An 18141-nucleotide genomic window follows, 5' to 3' on the forward strand; every position below is an offset into this window, starting at 1 on the left:
CCTGAGCAGGATTTTTTATAGTTATATTGATGCCCACACAAGGAATCGGTTTACTTAAGCAATGACCCCACCGGTCTCCGTGTAATTTAGGTCTCTCGCATCCTTCCAGTGACCACTTTATTTCTAGATATTGGTCTCCAGGTGCGGACCACTCAGAGGCCCATGTTTCGCACCCCCAATATGCACAGTAATAATGACCTGGAGAATTACAGTATCCTTTACCAGGGTTTGATGCTGGACATATATAAATTGGTTTACATATATCCGCTTCATCTCTACGATCTTCTTCAGTAATTGGATCATGCAAACTCACATTGAAACTAACTGTGTAGTTCGTGCTTGGATTGGATTACTTGGATATTTTATGTTTGTTATTGTCCAGTTCATAGGTTCATGAGGGTTTCCATTTGCTTGGGTTATTATCAATAACAAAACTAACGGTATACCAGGAAAAAGGGTGTCTGTCAATTTTGCTAATTTAAGTATATTTTTACCAGTCCTGGGGAAGTTCGGCCATTGTTGCTTTAGTGTCCCATTGTTCTGGTTCTGTTCTCCACAGTTTGTTCCTCCTCTGCCTTGCCCGTCGACTCGGTTGCTTCGAGCCACGGGGTGTACCATCTTCTCGGCAGCAAGGGAATTCTTCAGGAGAACAGCTGCTTCGGGCTTTCTGCCTGTTTACATAGGCTTCCCACTTTGCAGCTTTAACTAATGGGGCAAAGCAAGACACGGTTAGTACTTCCCTTCTGCACTTTATAGCCAAGATTTCAGCTACAAAGGGGACTGGTTCGGTGGAGTGGTAACAATAATATTGAGGGTTTATTCCTTTGGCAAAAATTTCCCACCACTCATGGGATTCTCGAATAATTTCTTGTTTAGACTCTAATTGTTTTAATTTCCACTCAGTAAGAGTTCTTTGGATTTTCCAACACTGTGTGCAAACTCCTATTGGAGGGTATCCACATTCACAGTGTGTCCACCATTTATTCTGGCATACCTTACACCTGAAACAAGCAAATGGATAACAATTGCAGTTCAAATTATTACATCTAATTCATATATCTAGAGTGCATATATTATTTACATCAGCATATCTTCTATACTTGATATTGTGTGGTTGCATAAGTTTAGCAATTTCCTTCAACACACTTTGTACGCTTCCATATATAATAGATAAAAAAAGAAATAATTATAGCAAATATAAACAACAATACACACTTTATACCAAAAGGTAATGCGGCAAAATAATCAAATAAAGTCTCTATCATTACGTTATCTTTTCAGGGTTATCTTGGTGTCACCTGGAGTACTGATTACTTTCCAGTGGGGTCTCGTCACTGGGCCTTTAATGCGACTAGCATGAGTCCATCCACGCTCAGCAGTCCGGACAGCTGTTTCTGTTGTATGCAAAACAAGATAAGGTCCCTCCCAATTGGGTTTTAGGGTTTCTTCTTTCCACGTTTTAACCAATACCCAGTCCCCAGGTTTAAGATTATGAATTTTTAAGTCCAACGGTGGTCGTTGTACAATCAGTCCATGTTCCCAAAGCTTGTTACGATGTTCTGCTAATTGTGAAACATATTCATTAATCACACGGTCTCGAATTAAAACATTTGTTTGTGGACTTTCAATTCTATAGGACATTCCATACACCATTTCAAACGCTGATATTCCTACATCTGCTCGGGGTCTGGTTCTGAGAATTAATAGTGCCATGGGTAGGCACTTAATCCATGATAATTTGGCTTCTATCATTAATTTAGTCAAAATAGTTTTGATTTCTCCATTCATCCTTTCAACTTTTCCCGAACTTTGTGGATGTCATGGCGTATGGTATTCCCACTTAATACCCAAGCTTTCTGTTAGATCTCTAACAATTTTTGACACAAAGTGTGTTCCTCTGTCCGAGTCAATTACTTCAGGTACTCCATATCGAGGTATAATGTGTTCAAGTAACACTTTAGTAACTTGGTTAGCAGTTGCCTTGGAGGTAGGAAAAGCCTCAACATAATGTGTTAAATGATCCACCATTACTAATAAATATTTGTAACGCCCTACCCTGGGTAGTTCAGTAAAATCCACTTGTATGTGTGAGAAAGGTCTGTATGCTGGGGAACGTCCTCCAAGAGGCTTTTGTCTCATGTTGTTTCGATTAACCTTTTTACAGGTCTCGCAGGCTGCCGTGACTGTCTTTGCTATGTTATATACGCCTATACAGGCAAACTGTTGATTGAAATGATCAACTAATGCCTGGGTTCCCCAGTGTGTTTTACTATGTATTTTTGAAAATATTTCAAGTGCTATACCCTTCGGCAAAACTTCTCTCCCATCTGGCAATATGTACTTACCATCCTGTTCCTTAGCTCCCATTTGTTCTAGTTTTTCCTTTTCTGCAGACTCAAAACTCAAATTTTTACTAACAGGTATTTGTTGTATAGTTAAAATCGTACTATAATTGCCTGCCACTCGTTTTGCTTCTGTATCAGCTGCATTATTTCCCCTAACTTGGTAACTTGTACCTCGCTGGTGTCCCTTTATATGTACAACTGCTATTTTATTCGGCATTTTTAATGCCTCCAGAACTCGCCGAATTAATTCCGGGTGTATCAGTTCTTTTCCCTGTGAGTTAACGAATCCTCTTTCTTCCCATATTTTCCCAAAAGTGTGTACTACTCCGAACGCATAGCGTGAGTCTGTATATATAGTTCCATCCTTTCCCTTCAGTGACACTAATGCTTTCCACAATGCATATAGTTCACAGGCTTGAGCCGACCAGCTGGCACTCAGGGGGCCTGATTCTATTGTCTTAAATTCTCCTTTTTCCAACTTAACAATGGCATATCCGGACAATCGTTTACCTTCCACTATTCGTGATGACCCATCTATAAATAATACTTCTCCACATTGTAGTTCTTCTTCTTCTAAGTCTGGCCTAATGCGTGTCTGCTGTTCAATTGTTTGAAAACAATTGTGCAATAGTTCATTACCTTCTCCTGGGTACAAAAATTCAGCGGGGTTAACTGCTCCAATAGTTTTCAAAGATAGTTTAGGGGATTCTATAAGTATTCCCTCATACTTTAATAATCGGCTATCTGTAAGCCATTTTTCTGCTTTTTGTTGTAACACTCCCCTGATATTATGAGGCGCATATAAGACAACTTCTCCATTAAAGGTAATGCGATTCGTTTCCTCAAGTAATAAGGCAGCAGCAACAATGATTTGTAAACAACTCGGCCAACCCCTGCTCACAGGGTCCAACAGCTTTGATAGGTATGCCACCGGTTTCTTTTGTCCGGCCCATTCCTGAGTTAATACTCCGAATGCCGTTCCTTCATGTATGTTAACAAATAAATGGAATGGCCGCTTTAAATCTGGTAGGCTTAAAACCGGTGCTTGGCTTAGCTCCCTTTTGAGACTGGCAAACTGCTCTTGATCCTGAGGGGTCCACTTGGGCATTTTGTCTTTAGACAGTTGTTCATATAAGAATTTAACTTTAAAGCTGTAGTTCTCTATCCATTGCCTACAATACCCAAATAGCCCTAATGCCTGCCGAATTTGCCTCTTAGTGACAGGCATAGGTAATTCCAGAATTCCTTTAATGCGCTCTGGATCTAATATCTTCTCGCCGTTAAACAAATAATGCCCCAAGTATTTCACTTTTTCCTCCACAAATTGTAACTTTTCTTGTGATACCCGTAGTCCCTTTTGTGCAAGAAAGTTTAGGAGTCGAATGCTTTCTTTCCTTACATCCTCCTTATTATTCCCTGCTATGAGCAGATCATCTACATACTGTAACAGTACGTTTCCTGTTTGTACCTGGTATTCTTTTAAGAGCTCTTCCAGGGCCTGTCCAAACAGATTAGGGGACTCAGTGAAGCCTTGGGGGAGCACGGTCCATCTCAATTGCTGCCTACGGCCTGTCTCTATGTCTTCCCATTCAAAGGCAAAATAATCACGGCATTCTTCTGCCAGTGGACAGGCCCAAAAGGCATCTTTTAAATCAGCCACACTATACCAGGAGTTATGGGGTCCTAGCTTGCTTAGCAGTGTGTATGGATTTGCTACTACAGGGAACCGGGTGATAGTTCTTTTGTTTATTTCCCTTAAATCATGTACAAGCCGATATTTCCCATTTGGTTTCTTTACAGGCAGAATGGGGGTGTTAAAGGGTGACATACAAGGCTCTAAGATTCCTTGTGCTAACAATTGATCAATTTCTGGTTTTAATCCTCTCCGTCCTTCTAGGGATATAGGATATTGCCTTACCCTCACAGGTATGTGGGGTTCGGAAATTTGAATTTTAATCGGTGGGATTTCCAGTCTACTAATTGTGTCTGGAGAGTACCAGACATCGGGGTTAATTTGTTTTTGATCATCCACGGTCAAAGGATAAGCAGATACTGTTAGCTCTTGATTTTTCACTTTAATTTCTAATTGCAATTCAACAATTAAATCTCGTCCTAACAGATTAAATTCTGCTTCAGGGACGAGCAAGAGTTCACCCATTCCAAATTTATTTTCAGTTTCGAATACCACATTTTTGATTTTGCTTACTTTAAAGGGTTCTCCTTTTGCCCCAATTACTTGTACTTTTTCAGGGGAAACTTTACATCCCTCAGGTATTTGCTTAATAGTTGATTTTTCAGCCCCAGTGTCTACTAAAAAGGTGAACTCTTGTTTATGGGGACCTATTTTTAATTTTATCAAGGGCTCATGATGACTCCGGTCCCCTAAGATATAGAGCCCCTGACTCTCCTATTCCGTTTTCAATATTTCCTCATACCTGATCCTTTCTCTGCAATTCTTCTTTATATGTCCCTTCTTTCCACAGTAAAAACAACATCTCTGTTCCTTCTTTACTACTACGTTCCCTTGTTTCGTTCCAGCAGATCTGTGTTCACCAGTTTGCCCTTTGCGATCCTCTCTGACTGCTGCTACCATCATTTTTATTTGTCGCTTGCTGCTCTCTTCTTCCCGCCTTACGTAGACTTTCTGAGCTTCCCTCAATAATTCATCCAACCCTCTATTCTGCCAGTCTTCTAACTTTTCAATCTTCTTTCTGATATCTTCCCATGATTTTGCCACAAACTGAGTTTTGAGGAGCGCTTGCCCTAAAGGGTCATCTGGATTTACCCCAGAGTACAGCTGAAGGGCTTTCCTCAGTCGTTCCAGCCACTCAGTAGGGCTTTCATCTTTCTTTTGCATTTCATTAAATGCTTTATTGATATTCTGGCCACGGGGTACTGCTTCCCTAATCCCCTGAATTACTATAGTTCTCAGGTCCTGCATATGAGTTCTATGCACTGGATCCTGATTATCCCAATTAGGTCTTTGGAGTGGCCATTTAATATCTGCTTGGGGTCCCTGGGCATGCTGAGCATCCCACAGTCTCATTCCTGCTCATCTAATCATATCTCTTTCCTCGGTAGTAAATAATTGACCAAGGATAGATTGCATCTCATCCCAAGTATAAAGGTTTGGTCCCAAAAATTGATTTAATCTTTCTGCCACTCCGAGTGGGTCCTCAATTAAGTTTCCCATCTCGGTTCTTTTAAAATCTCGTAGGTCAACCGAGTTTAGGGGTACGGAAATATATCCGATCACAGGTTGAGGTCCCCCCATGGGTATTTCCCTTAGGGGGTACATTTGAGCTGCCCCTTTCTGACTTCTAGTTATGCGTCTAGGAAGAGGGGGAGACCCTTGTTCCGACTCTGGTGGGGGAGTGGGCGCTCTGGGGACCTCTGCGGGAGCAGGAGGAGGAATGTAAGGAGGGGGGGTTAGAAGGGTTTCGTCCAACTCTTCCTGCTTTTTCTTTTGTTTAGTTTTTATTTCATTCAGTGGGTAAAGTCTAGCTCCAGGTCTTTCTAGCCACACTTCCGCATATCGACTCTCCTCTGGGTTAAGGGTTTTTTTTATTATTAACCCAGAGGTTTAATTGCTGTCTTACCCAATCTTCTTCTGACCCATAGACTGGCCAAAAGACATTTTTAGAAATTTTCTTCCCTCCCCATATCTTAGTACAATATTCTATCATCTTCTGCTTATCTTTCCCTAGAGTTCCAGGGAAATATCTCCAATTGTCTAAGATATATGCCAGAGGGGTATTCTTAGGTACAGTGGGTACCCTTCCCATGGGAGTCGAAGGCTTGCTGCCCTTCGCCCCCATCTTCTGGAATATCCACAAACATACACTCACTCTCTCCCCTTGTTCCTGGCCCAGTCCCTCGCGGGAGATGGGAAACGCAGTACTTAAGAGTCCGCACTCGCTTGGTTCAGTATATCGAACCTCTCACTCGTTATATTCCAGGAAACCCAATCCCGCCCGAACGGCAAACCCGCGAACAAATTCGCAATATACTTACGCGTCCTGCGTCTTTGTCCGGACTCCCGTGCACAGAATTTTTATGGGATTTTACCGGTTTCTCCTTTGCTCATTATTCTAGAATTTAGGTTCGTCGGTAAGGTTAGAGTAAGCTGTTGGTCGCGGGGCCGCGAAATGTCGCGGGGCGCCTCCCCAGAGGACCAAAGCCCACCGTTCCTTATCCGAGTCACGGCACCAGAATTGTTATAAATTGAGACCACAATGGATCATAATCCAATTAAAATTTTTATTAATTACAGCAAGTAGAATATGAGCAAAGACAGTGCTGGACGGCAGGGGAGTCTGCGCTTCGCCAACTGCCGTACTGAGCAGTTCAAACAGTCCCTTTTTATACTTTTTTTTTACTTTCGTGTTCATGAAGTAGTGGAGGCGTTGACCCTTCATTCATATGCACAAGCGGCATCCCGGACACCTGGCGGTTATCTTATCTTTCACAAGCGGCATCCTGGACACCTGGCGGTTATCTTATCTTTTGTTGCCTAATCTTTACATTGGGCTTAACATAAATCTTAATAAACAATACCCTAGTCCATAGTTTCTTACACCACCATTTTTGGAAATCAATTAGCCAAGGAATTAGAGACCTGGGTGAGGCCTCCGGGAAATGAGGTCCTTTTGCAATATGTGGATGATATTTTGATAGCCACAGAGAAGAACGGAGAGTGTAAGGAATGGACTGTGGGTTTGCTGAATTTTCTTGGACTAAATGGTTACTGAGTCTCATCATAGAAAGCCCATATCTTTAAGAAAGAAGTAATATATCTGGGATTTGTGATTTCTAAGGGACAGAGACAGCTTGGGAATGACCGAAATGAAGCCATCTGCAGGACCCCAGAACTGACCATGGTAAAATAGCTTCAAACCTTTTTGGGAATAGCAGGTTGGTGCTGACTATGGATTTATAATTATAGACTTTTGGTGAAATTTCTATATGAACTTCTGAAAAATAGCCAGATACAATTAATATGGACTGGTGAAGCTAGGAAGGCATTTAAAGAACTGAAATTGGAACTGATGAGAGCCCCAGCTTTAGGCCTGCCTGATGTAACTAAGCCCTTCTGGTTGTTCTCATATGAAAGGCAAGGAGTGGCTCTGGGAATTTTGGCTCGAAAGCTGGGCCCTTATAAAGGAGCTGTAGCATACTTCTCTAAACAATTGGATGAAGTAAGCAAAGGATGGACAGGATGTCTTCAGGCAGTGGCCGCCATTGTTCTGATCATACAGGAAGCTCAAAAATTTACTCTGGGGCAAAAGATGATTGTGCACACTTCCCACACTGTAATCTCCATTTTGGAGCAGAAAGGGGGACACTGGCTCTCACCATCATGATTCTTGGAATACCAAGCAGTGTTAATGGAACAGGATGATATAGAAATTGTCACATCTACCCTTCTAAACCCTGCTTCCTTTTTGAGTGATAAACAGGAATTGGAGACTGTTGTACATGATTGCATAGAAACTATTGAGAATCTGTATGCAAGTAGACCAGACTTGAAGGTGGAGCCGCTGGAGGAAGCCAACCACACGTGGTATACTGATGGGAGCAGTTTTGTAAAGAATGGAGTCCGAATGGCAGGATAGCTGTGACCACCACAGACCAGGTGGTGGAAGCAAAGTCACTTCCTAAGGGCACATCTGCACAATAAGCTAAAATAATTGCCCAAGTGAGAGCATTAGAGTTTGCCAAAGGACTGAGAGTGAATATTTGGACAGATTCAAAGTATGCCTTTGGTGTAGTCCATGCCCATGGAGTGATTTGGAAAAAACGAGGACTCCTAACCACTCAAGGGAATGGTATAAAACATGCTGACATAATTTTGCGACTTTTAGATGCTGTACAACCTCCGTCAGCAGTGGTGATTTGCTGTACAACTTCTGTCAGCAGTGGTGATTTGCTGTACAACTTCCATCAGCAGTGGTGATTATGCACTGCAAAGGACATCAGAAAGGTAACATGTACAGGGAAATGGGAAATAAATAGGCTGATCACGAGGCAAGACAAGCTGTGGAACGAGATGAGGTATTAAGTTTGATTCCTGAAAAGTCTTTGCCCCTACCTGAGTCAATTGAATATGATGAAGAGGATCAGAAGTTAATTATTGATCTAGGGGCTGAGGTTAGCCCATCAAGATGGGCAGTGTTAAAAGATAACAGAATAACAAGTTCCCTTTAGTATATTATGGAAACTTATAAGAATAGAACATCATAAAACTCATTGGGGAACCAAAACCTCGTATAACTCCCTTATCAAGCAAACAACAGCCAGAAGACTGAATCAAACTATAAAAAACATAGTTAAAAGGTGTGAAGTATGCCTAAAGAATAATCCCAAGGTAGAAAACCATGTGAAATTTTGAAGTATCAGTAAAGGGAATATTCCAGGTCAAAATTGGCAGAGACACTTTTCAGAACTCCCTGGAAAAGGAGGGTATTGGTACTATTGGTACCAATCTATTGGTACTAACTGATACCTTTTATGGACGGCCTGAAGCCTTCCCTTGCAGAAGGAATAAAGCCTGAGAGGTAATGACAATTTTATTGAAGGAAATTTTTCCCAGATTTGGAGTACCAGAAGTGATTTCCTCTGATAGGGGACCACACTGTGTCACTAGTTCAACGAGCTAGCAGATTTTTAGAAATTAATTGGAAACTGCACACACCTTATCACCCACAAGCAAGTGGGCAGGTGGAGAAGTGCCATAGCGACTCCCAAATCTCCTCGCTTAAGTGCTTCCCACTTGCATTCCTGCCACCAATCCCTCAGACCCCCTTTCACCCTCCCCAAAAATACAGTCAATGCATTGCGGGGGGAGGGGTGGGAGTGGTGGTGGGAGGAAAAAAGTGTAGCTCCCTTTTCCGGCTCTATAGGACCTGGATCAAAAGGTTTATCAGTGTCAATGGAATCATTGCCCGAGTTGTTCTGTTCTCGTGCTTGGTCCTGTGTTGTGAGGGTTGCTGCAATCAGTGACAGGAGCTTTGAGGGCAGAAGAAGTGTGGATGGAGTTGCCATCGTTGACAGCGTGTTGAGAAGAGTCGCTCTGTCGGTGGGATTTACAGCCTCCTCTAGTTCAGTGCTTACACTGTTGGTGGAATTTACAGCTTCCTCTGGTTTAGCACTGTTAGTAGAATTAGTCCATGCTTGGCAAAGGGTAGTCAGAATTTGCCACCAAGGTGCTAAATGCATTCCTGACATGGAGTTCCCCTCCGCGGCAGCATCATACAATTGTCTGCTGACCGCTTTCATTTCTTTCAAAGTCTCTAAAGGTTCTTGACTGCTTGCCTGTCTCAATGAGTACAGATTTCTAAAGCTTCTTAAAATTTCTTCAAATATTTTAAATCTCTAAAGTTTCTTGGCTGCTCACCTGTCTCGATACATACAGGTGTTATCCTCGGGGTTTAGGTTGTCTGCCTGGTGCAGCCAGCAAGACGATCGTTCAGCCAAGACCTCTCCTCCGGAACGCAGCCCTCTTCCACGAGCTGTCTTTTTTATCGACCGGTTCCATCCTTATTCTTCCAAGGCTTCGGAACACCACCATAGTGGTCACCATTTGAGGAGATTGAGGCACAGACTCCCCAGTCTGACTAGAAGATCCTTTATGAGTCCATATACGTCTCTTTCTGGGGACGAAGCCTGATTCCCCATTACGGATTTCCCACAGCTCACCTCAACTCCGGAGGGATTTCAGGCTGGCCGGCTCCCGCTCCCTTTCAGCGGTCCATTCAAAGTTCTGTGGGATTCGCTGCAAGTTGCTCAGTTAGGTGATTTGAGAGCCCTTCACGTCAGATCCTTAACTAGATCATGTCGGGGTCACCAATTTGTGGCGAATGAAGAGACGGGACATAGCTTGATGCAAGCAAGATGTCAATTTATTGCACACAATCACGAGTTTATATGTTTTCAGAAGCTGTGCGCTTTAAACAGATTGGTTCTTTAAGCTAAGCATTACATACTAGGCAATCCCTGATTGGTTAACTACAAACAAAGGACACTTTAAGTAAGTTTTTACAGTCATCAATTAACAGCAAGGCGTTTGTACTCCTTGGCACCATCTGTTCCTTATTCCCTTATCTTTTCTCAGCATGACTCATCCTGTTGATTGTTATCTATTCACATTCCTTGTCCTCCCAGGGCTTGTGGCCTACGAGCTTGAGCACGTTCCTTTCAGCTGACTGATTGGTACTTATGGTCCTGATTTCCAGGCCCCCTCCTGCACCCGGTATTTACAGAACCCCTCCAACCCCCCACCTGCCGGGGGTTGGGGGGAAATCAAGCAGTTGCAGATGACTGCCTGCCACTTCCTCTGCGCGCTGCCCCCCTGGTTTATACTAAGTTAAGTATTTTCAGTTTGTTGGGCCCTGCCAGCCAGAGGGCTGGAGGGGCACAGGGAATTGGGAGGGGACACAGCCAGGACAGCTGACCCAAACTCGCCAAAGGGATATTCCATACTATATGATGTCATGCCGAGTATATAAGCTGGGGGAAGAAGAAGGAAGGGGGGACATCTGGCATTATGGCATTTGTCTTCCTGCATAACTGTTACACATGATGGAGCCCTGCTTTCCTGGGGATGGCCGAGCACCTGCCTGCCCATGGGAAGTGGTGAATTAATTCCTTGTTTTGCTTTGCTTGCATACGTGGCTTTTTCTTTTGATATTAAATTGTTCTTCTCTCAGCCCTTGAGTTTTACATTCCTTTCTGATTCTCTTCCCCATCCCTCTGGGTGAGGGGGGAGTGAGCCACTGGCTGGGTGGTGCTTTGTTGCTGGCAGATTAAACCAGGTACAGCATTCTTTCTTTTCACCTCACACGCGTGGGGAGAGGACTTTGTTAGTAGGGGGCTTTCTTTGCTGGAAGCTGGATCTTTTAGTATGCTAATTAGGGTAGTTCACACATAATGTAAGTAATTTTCTGTTTGGTCTCATTAATCCTTTGTTTCTTCTTGAGCTTATTTTGTTATTTCTTAGCTTGGCATATTTATGGTGTCTATTCCTTCTCCCAAGGCCATGTCTTGTTAACTATTTGTAAGGGTAGATTAACATCCTCTGTTTTTCAAATTCTTTCTTGTTTTCTTTAAAGTAAGTAATTTTCCTATCAAATGGACAAGGAGACATGGTTTTAAACTGAAAGATTGAGCTTGGACAGAAGGAAGAATTTTTCTATAGGGGTGGTGAGAAAGTAGAATAGGTTGCCCAGAGAAGCTGTAGATGCCCCATCCCTGGAAGTGTTCAAGGCCAGGTCGGATGAAACTTTAAGCAACTTGATTTAGTGGAAGATGTTCCTGTCTACAGCAGGGGGCTTGGAACTAGATGATCTTTAAAGGTCCCTTCCAACCCAAACCATTCTATGATTCTATACACTATACCTGCTTTTATTTAAAAAAACATGTCATTTTAGTGTTCATTTTAACATGAGCATGTATCAGTTTTATACCTCATTTTTATATGCTGTGTTATTCCTGAACAACAAATATAAAGCCAGAACTATATGTATAGTGATTTTGCATCAAAGTATATAATGAACAGACCTTAATTTCAGATTTGTGTAGTGTACTGTTTCTGGCTGGAATGGAGATAATTTTCTTCACAGCAGCCTGTAGGGTGCTGTTTTGTATTTGTGACCAAAATAAGTGTTGATAACACACCAGTGTTTTAGCAGTTCCAGAGCAGTGTTTGCACATCAAAGTTTTCTGGTTTTCCCACTCTACCTCCCATCAAGTAGGCAAGAAGTTGGGAGAGGACGCAGCTGAGACAGCTGATGCCAACTGACCAAAGGGATATTCCGTAATATATGATATGCTCAGCAATAAAAGGTGTAGGAAAGAAAGAGAAAGAGGGGACTTCTTTGGTTATGGTGTTTGTCTTCCCAACAAGCATGCTTAGGCCCTGCTTTCCAGGAAGTGGCTAGACATCTGCCTGCTTATAGGAAGTAGTGAATTAATTCTTTTTGCTTTGCTTGTGTGTGCAGATTTTGTTTTCCTTATTAAAATATCATTATCTTGGTCCTTGAGTCTTCTCTTTTGCTCTTCTGATTTGCTCCTGTACAAGTCAGTTTTTGCTGGCCTAAGAGGGAGACAAGGATGTTTAGTATAGAATTATGAAGGGAATTTATTCTCTCATATTACCTATGAGCATAGCAGTACCCCAGCCTAATTCATGGAGAATCCCATCATAGAAGAAAGTAGGGTTTATATATATTACAATACAGTTGTGTAGACCAATCAAATTATTCATGTTAAGGAGTGGGCTTATTAGTTACTACTGCTTGCATAATTAGTAAGCGCTCGTCTACATGCAGATGGTGTACATGTATGGTCAGTGTTGTGCTAATCTTCATGGTTCTAAAGCGGTCCTGTGCAGATGGACCTGGATTCTGATTGGTTACTGTTCTAGCCATGGTTACATGCCTGGTTTCTTAAGGCAAATTTCCTATTATTTTATCCTCAGTATCTAGTCAGCTGGTGAGAGCCAGCTTAGGTTGGGTCTTTTGACCCTGAGATAAAAGGTAGCTTTCCTTCTTCTAAGCAAGTCATATTGCAGTTAACATCTGCTATTCACAGTCTCTCCTCTTCTTTTGTATGTCAGGACATATTCACTTATGTCACTCACTCCTCCTCACCCAGGGGGATGGAGAGGAGAATCAGAAAGGAATGTAAAACTTAAGGGTTGAGATAAGAACAATTTAATAGCTAAAGCAAAAGCCACGTATGCATGCAAAGCAAAACAAGAAATTAATTCACTACTTCCCATCAGCAGGCAGGTGTTCGGCCATCTCCAAGAAAGCCCGGCTCCATCATGTGTAACAGTTATGCAGGAAGACAAACGCCATGATGCTGGATGTCCTCTCCTTCCTTCTTCTTCTCCCAGTTTATATACTTTTATATTTTTGTGTCAGGACGCATAGATTTGTAAGGATTTAAAATGAGAATTGTGTTTTTTTTTATGGGGACTGTGCTTGCTGTTTAAGTATGTAGATGTAATAGAACAAAAGCATAGGCTATTTAAGAATAGGCAAAATGTATGGGTTACTCTTGCTAATGCTACTGGTCAAGACTCTATCTGTTTATCTATGTCAACTCCAACAGATCCCTTTCGTACCTGTCTAATAGGGGTTCCGACTTCTGACCCGAACCAATTTAAAGGATGGGTCAGCAAAAGTGAAATTCTAAACAAAGCTGAAGTTATTGCCTTTGCTAACTTGACCTGGCCTATTAGAAAAGTGGCAGTTGACATTTAAAGGAATATATCCACGACTTGAAGATGCTATGCAGACTGCACTTTCAACATCTGAATGTTTCTATGGTACCACCTCAAGAATTAGACATCCTTGGCTCAATGCCATGCAATCAAAGTTGTGTCATATTTAAAGGAACAAAGATAATGTGGGCTTCGCTGATAAACACGATAAACCTTCACTACTAAAATATCCTAACAATAGTGTCTGGGTAAATGCAACAGACAAGTGGTATGCAAATGACACGAGATATTGCAATAGAGGGCTCTGGGTCAATCTTACAGCACCATCACAACCCTGAGCACTGTCCAAAGGTTTCTTTCTGATCTGTGGTGATAGAGCATGGCCTGGAATCCCGGCTAAGGCTCTGGGAGGGCCTTGTTATTTAGGCAAGTTAACTATGTTTGCTCCTACTCAAAGACAAGTATTAAATTAAACCCTGTGGAATAATAACAAATCAGTGCACAGGGAAAAACGAGCAGTATGGCAAATAAGTGAAAACTGCAATGATAAAATTCAACTTTGGAACACTCCATTACGAATGGTTTCTTCCCTGTTTACACCATGGGTTGCTGCTGGCAAAGCACTCGGTGATATACAAAAGTTGGGATGTTGGATATTTTGAAAAGTTTATTGGTAGATTTGAATAGTGTAAGGCATGCTACCTTACAAAACCGTGCAGCCATTGACTTTTTATTGTTAGCACATGGGCACGGATGTGAAGATTTTGAGGGTATGTGTTGTATGAACCTGTCTGATCACTCAGTTTCAATTCATAAACAATTAGAACAATTAAGAACGAACATAAAGAAACTCACTATAACAGATGGAGGTCTGGACCAATGGCTCAAGGGTTGGGGAATTAATGGATGGTTATTAGATTTGGTTAAACAAGGTGTAATGATTTTGATGATTATTTTGTTTTTGATGCTTTTGATTCCTTGTATTTTTAAATGTATCTATGGAATAATGCAAAAGGCTATTAAGCATGTTTTGATAGTCCAAGAAGAAAAAGGGGGAACTGTGGCAATGTATTTGGAAGAAAAAGGACATGTGGCCTATCAAAAGTTGCTCTTGCTTTAGCAGCTTGACATGATTAAAGGCTTTGCCTGATCAGCAAGGCCTCAAGGTTATGAGAAAGACACCGAGAACAAAGAAAACAAGATCTTTAGTAGTCGAGCAAGAAGAAAAACAGGAGCTAAGTTGAGAGCTGATAACCGCAAGAATGTTAACAATCCTAAAAATGGGACTGAGTGCTTGTATGCTTTTAACCAATTAGTATCTGTATAATGGCGCATGCACAGTATGTGAACAGTGTATGTAACCAATAGAATTCAGGCGTGACACGTGTACGGATATGAAAATTGTATATAAGTTTGCAGAAACTTAACTGAAGGGTCTTCAACTAGGATCATATTGATATGTCGTTGAGTCCATTATTTTGCTCCTGCAACCTCCCTTGACCTGCTGGCCATACTTCTTTTGATGCAACCTGGGATATAGTTGGCTTTCTGGGCTGCAAGTGCACACTGCAAGCTCATATCTAGTTTTTCATCCACCAGTACCACCAAGTCCTCCTCTGCAGGGCTGCTCTCAATCCATTCACCCTCCAGCCTGTATTGATACTGAGGATTGCCCTGACCCAGGTGCAAGACCTTGCACTTGGCCTTGTTGAACTTCATGAGGTTTGCAGGGCCCACTCCTCAAACCTGTCCCTCTGGATGGCATCCCTTCCCTCCAGTGAATCAACTGTCATCCGCAAACTTTTTGAGGGTGCACTCAGTCCCACAGTCTATGTCATTAATAAAGATAGTGAATAGCACCGACAAACATGGTATGCATGGGTAGGTGCAACCTGTAGCTATTTTTGCTTGACCCTGTTAGTGTGCCTTGAATGCCAAAAGACCTTGTTTGCTGGATAGTGGTATTTTTTCAGTGTTAACTGAGATGCTCATATATCACATTTACATTCTTTTGAGTAAGTAATTGATTGTGCTTATACTCATGGAGACACATAAAATCTGGCCGATTTACAGCTAACAATATAGTTATGGAAACTCAGAGCTCAGCGCAACCTGCAAAAGCTGTTTGAGAAGCCAGAAAATGTTCATGAGGTTGTATTGTACCCTGTCAAATTCTGTATTATCCTTATGCAGGCTGGCAGAGTCTATAAGAATTTTTTTCTGAAGATGCACCTTCCCCTCCATTTGCCAGTGAACTAGCTAAAAACAAGCTAGAAAGTTTGCCTTTTAATAGGGATCTTCAGACCTTCATGCAAAAGAATATACTTATATATTACTTATACTTAGAAGTACAATAAAATGTCTAACACTTTTGTGTGTATACACACAAAAGAAATGATGCATGTGTTACCATATGCAGACTTTTCCTGTCAAACACTTTAATATTAGTGGATGGTTTTCCTTTTGCAAGATGGGTACAAACCATGTGCTTCCTTTTCTCTGTATGTACATTCCCTAGAGGTGCTTGTAAAGTTCAGTAAATTTAGATGAAGAGTATGACATCCATTATATAGGAGCAGAGCATGAGTGCTTCCATATTGTTCAAAAAGGAAATAATTATTTGTCTGAGATGTAAAAGGCTAAAAATCCAAAAAAATATTCTTTTCCTCCATTGTAGACTTTCCCAAGACTAGAGCTGAAACAGCGAATACAGGATAGCTGTCAGATATTTCTAATCCTTCTACCATGTAAGGCAACTGTCATGGTTTAACCCCAGCCATCAACTAAGCACCACACACCCATTCGCTCACTCCCCCCCCCCCCCCCCCATCAGAATGGGGGAGAGAATTGGAAGAGTAAAAGTGAGAAAAGTTGTAGGTTGAGATAAAGACAGTTTAACAGGTAAAGCAAAAGCTGTGCATGCAAGCAAAGCAAAACAAGGAATTCATTCACCACTTCGCATGGGCAGGCAGGTGTTCAGCCATCCCCAGGAAAGCAGGGCTCCATCACACATAACGGTTACTTGGGAAGACAAACGCCATAATGCCAGATGTCCCCCCCTTCCTTCATCTTCCCCCACCTTTATATGTTGAGCATGACATCATATGGTATGGAATATCCCTTTGGTCAGTTGAGGTCAGCTGTCCTGGCTGTGTCCCCTCCCAACTTCTTGTGCACTCCCAGCCTACTGGCTGGTGGGTTGGTATGAGAAGCAGAAAAGGCCTTGACTGTGTAAGCACTGCTCAGCAATAACAAAAACATCCCTGTATTATCAACAGTGTTTTCAGCACAAATCCAAAATATAGTCCCATACCAACTACTATGAAGAAAATTAACTCTATCCCAGCCATAACCAGTACTATGTCATATAAAGTGGTGTGACACAGGGCTTTCAGCTACATAATTGATGTAAGCCATACCTGTCCTCATCATGTGGATGACCTGGAGATTATAATGTGTGATCAGAAACTTGAGTCTTGCATATTTTAATTTTTTTTACTGGTTGTCCATGGTGGTCATGCACCACTGCATTTTTTCTCAAATGCCAAGAACCCATTTCCTCATATTTGGCCTGCTTTATGTTCATTGGCTGCTTGTAAGTGACAGATTTGGTTTATGTTGGCACTTTTGCTTTAGAAAACAGTAAATGGGACTGCTGTGATTCTGTTTGCAACAGCAGGTTTATTCTTCTGGTATTTCCTTAATTTATTTTTTCTTTGATTAAAACCAAACAAACCTGAAAATTATTTTTTATGGTTTATCCTTTTTTTTTTGTAGTTGAGGTCAGCATTTTTTTTAGTTACAGATGGATTTTTAGGTTCATTTTGTCTTACCCTGAGAGCTTTTATGGGAGAGAATTTATATGTGAAAATATCATTTTTGTATATAAGTTGCAGATTCTGGGCCCTTTTAGTAATAGAGCAGGGGAAAGCACTGAGAACTGGTAAATCTGAGAATTCCAAACCCCAGAGCTATCATAGCCTGCCCTTATAACCCTCCTCTTCTAGCTTATCTCAGAGTGCTGCTCTGAAAGCATTTCTGCTGCTCTTTACGTATTCATGTCAGAGGAAGTCTTGAGGATTTGGGTTCCATTGTTATTTTATGCAGTTCCCCTGACTGTAGCATGTTCTGTCCACAGATTCCTATAACAGAGCCCTACTGACTTCTCTCACAGCAAATCAAATATTTCTCCTTCCTCCAAATTCCATGTGAAGGTTACAAAAAATAATAAACAACAATCATAATCAACATATATGGGCAAAACACTTTCAGCTGCACTGTTAACATACCCTTAGCTATTGTATGAAAATATGAGCTGATCGAGATTTGGTCATCAGATGATTGTGACTGGGAGAAAATGGAAATTTTCTTTTTGTTGGTTGTTTAAATGTTAGTAATTCAAATTGTGGTGTGGAGAGTAGCAGAGAGAGACTGTGTGTTCCTGCCTCTACATGCAGCTGCCTGGCACTGAAGAGCTGTGAATTGCCATCAGGGATGGTGGGGCTTTCTTCCCCATTATAAGGACACATGTAAAGAATAGCTGCATGCACTGTACACTGGCTCTCCTCT

General features: G+C 41.7%; 2 protein-coding genes across 2 annotated transcripts in view; both read right to left on the reverse strand.

Annotated features, from left to right (window-relative positions):
- Positions 1-390: 390 nt before the first annotated feature.
- On the reverse strand, positions 391-4907 carry LOC130142033 (uncharacterized). Its single transcript, XM_056323432.1, has 3 exons — positions 2346-4907; positions 1299-1394; positions 391-705 (listed from the first exon to the last, which is right to left on the reverse strand). Exons 1-3 carry the CDS (start codon positions 4501-4503, stop codon positions 491-493), a joined length of 2469 nt encoding a protein of 822 aa, XP_056179407.1. The 5' UTR covers positions 4504-4907; the 3' UTR covers positions 391-490.
- Positions 1867-18141, reverse strand: part of LOC130142034 (uncharacterized) — a 36072-nt gene continuing 19797 nt past the window's right edge. Inside the window, exon 2 of the mRNA XM_056323433.1 lies at positions 1867-2174. The gene's annotated coding sequence lies outside the window, so the exon portion shown is untranslated. The remainder of the gene's footprint in view (positions 2175-18141) is intronic.

Source organism: Falco biarmicus, chromosome W (assembly GCF_023638135.1).
Source record: "Falco biarmicus isolate bFalBia1 chromosome W, bFalBia1.pri, whole genome shotgun sequence".
Taxonomy (NCBI): Eukaryota; Metazoa; Chordata; class Aves; order Falconiformes; family Falconidae; genus Falco; species Falco biarmicus.

Excerpts from the sequence above, each read along its gene's own strand:
- LOC130142033 (XM_056323432.1), bottom strand. The coding sequence starts at position 4,503 with ATGGGTGAACTCTTGCTCGTCCCTGAAGCAGAATTTAATCTGTTAGGA. Across the intron at positions 1,395-2,345 it reads GGGAGCTAAGGAACAGGATG|AAACAGCTGTCCGGACTGCT; the intron begins GTAAGTACATAT and ends TGCATACAACAG. Across the intron at positions 706-1,298 it reads GAAAGTAATCAGTACTCCAG|TTAAAGCTGCAAAGTGGGAA; the intron begins GTGACACCAAGA and ends TTGCCCCATTAG.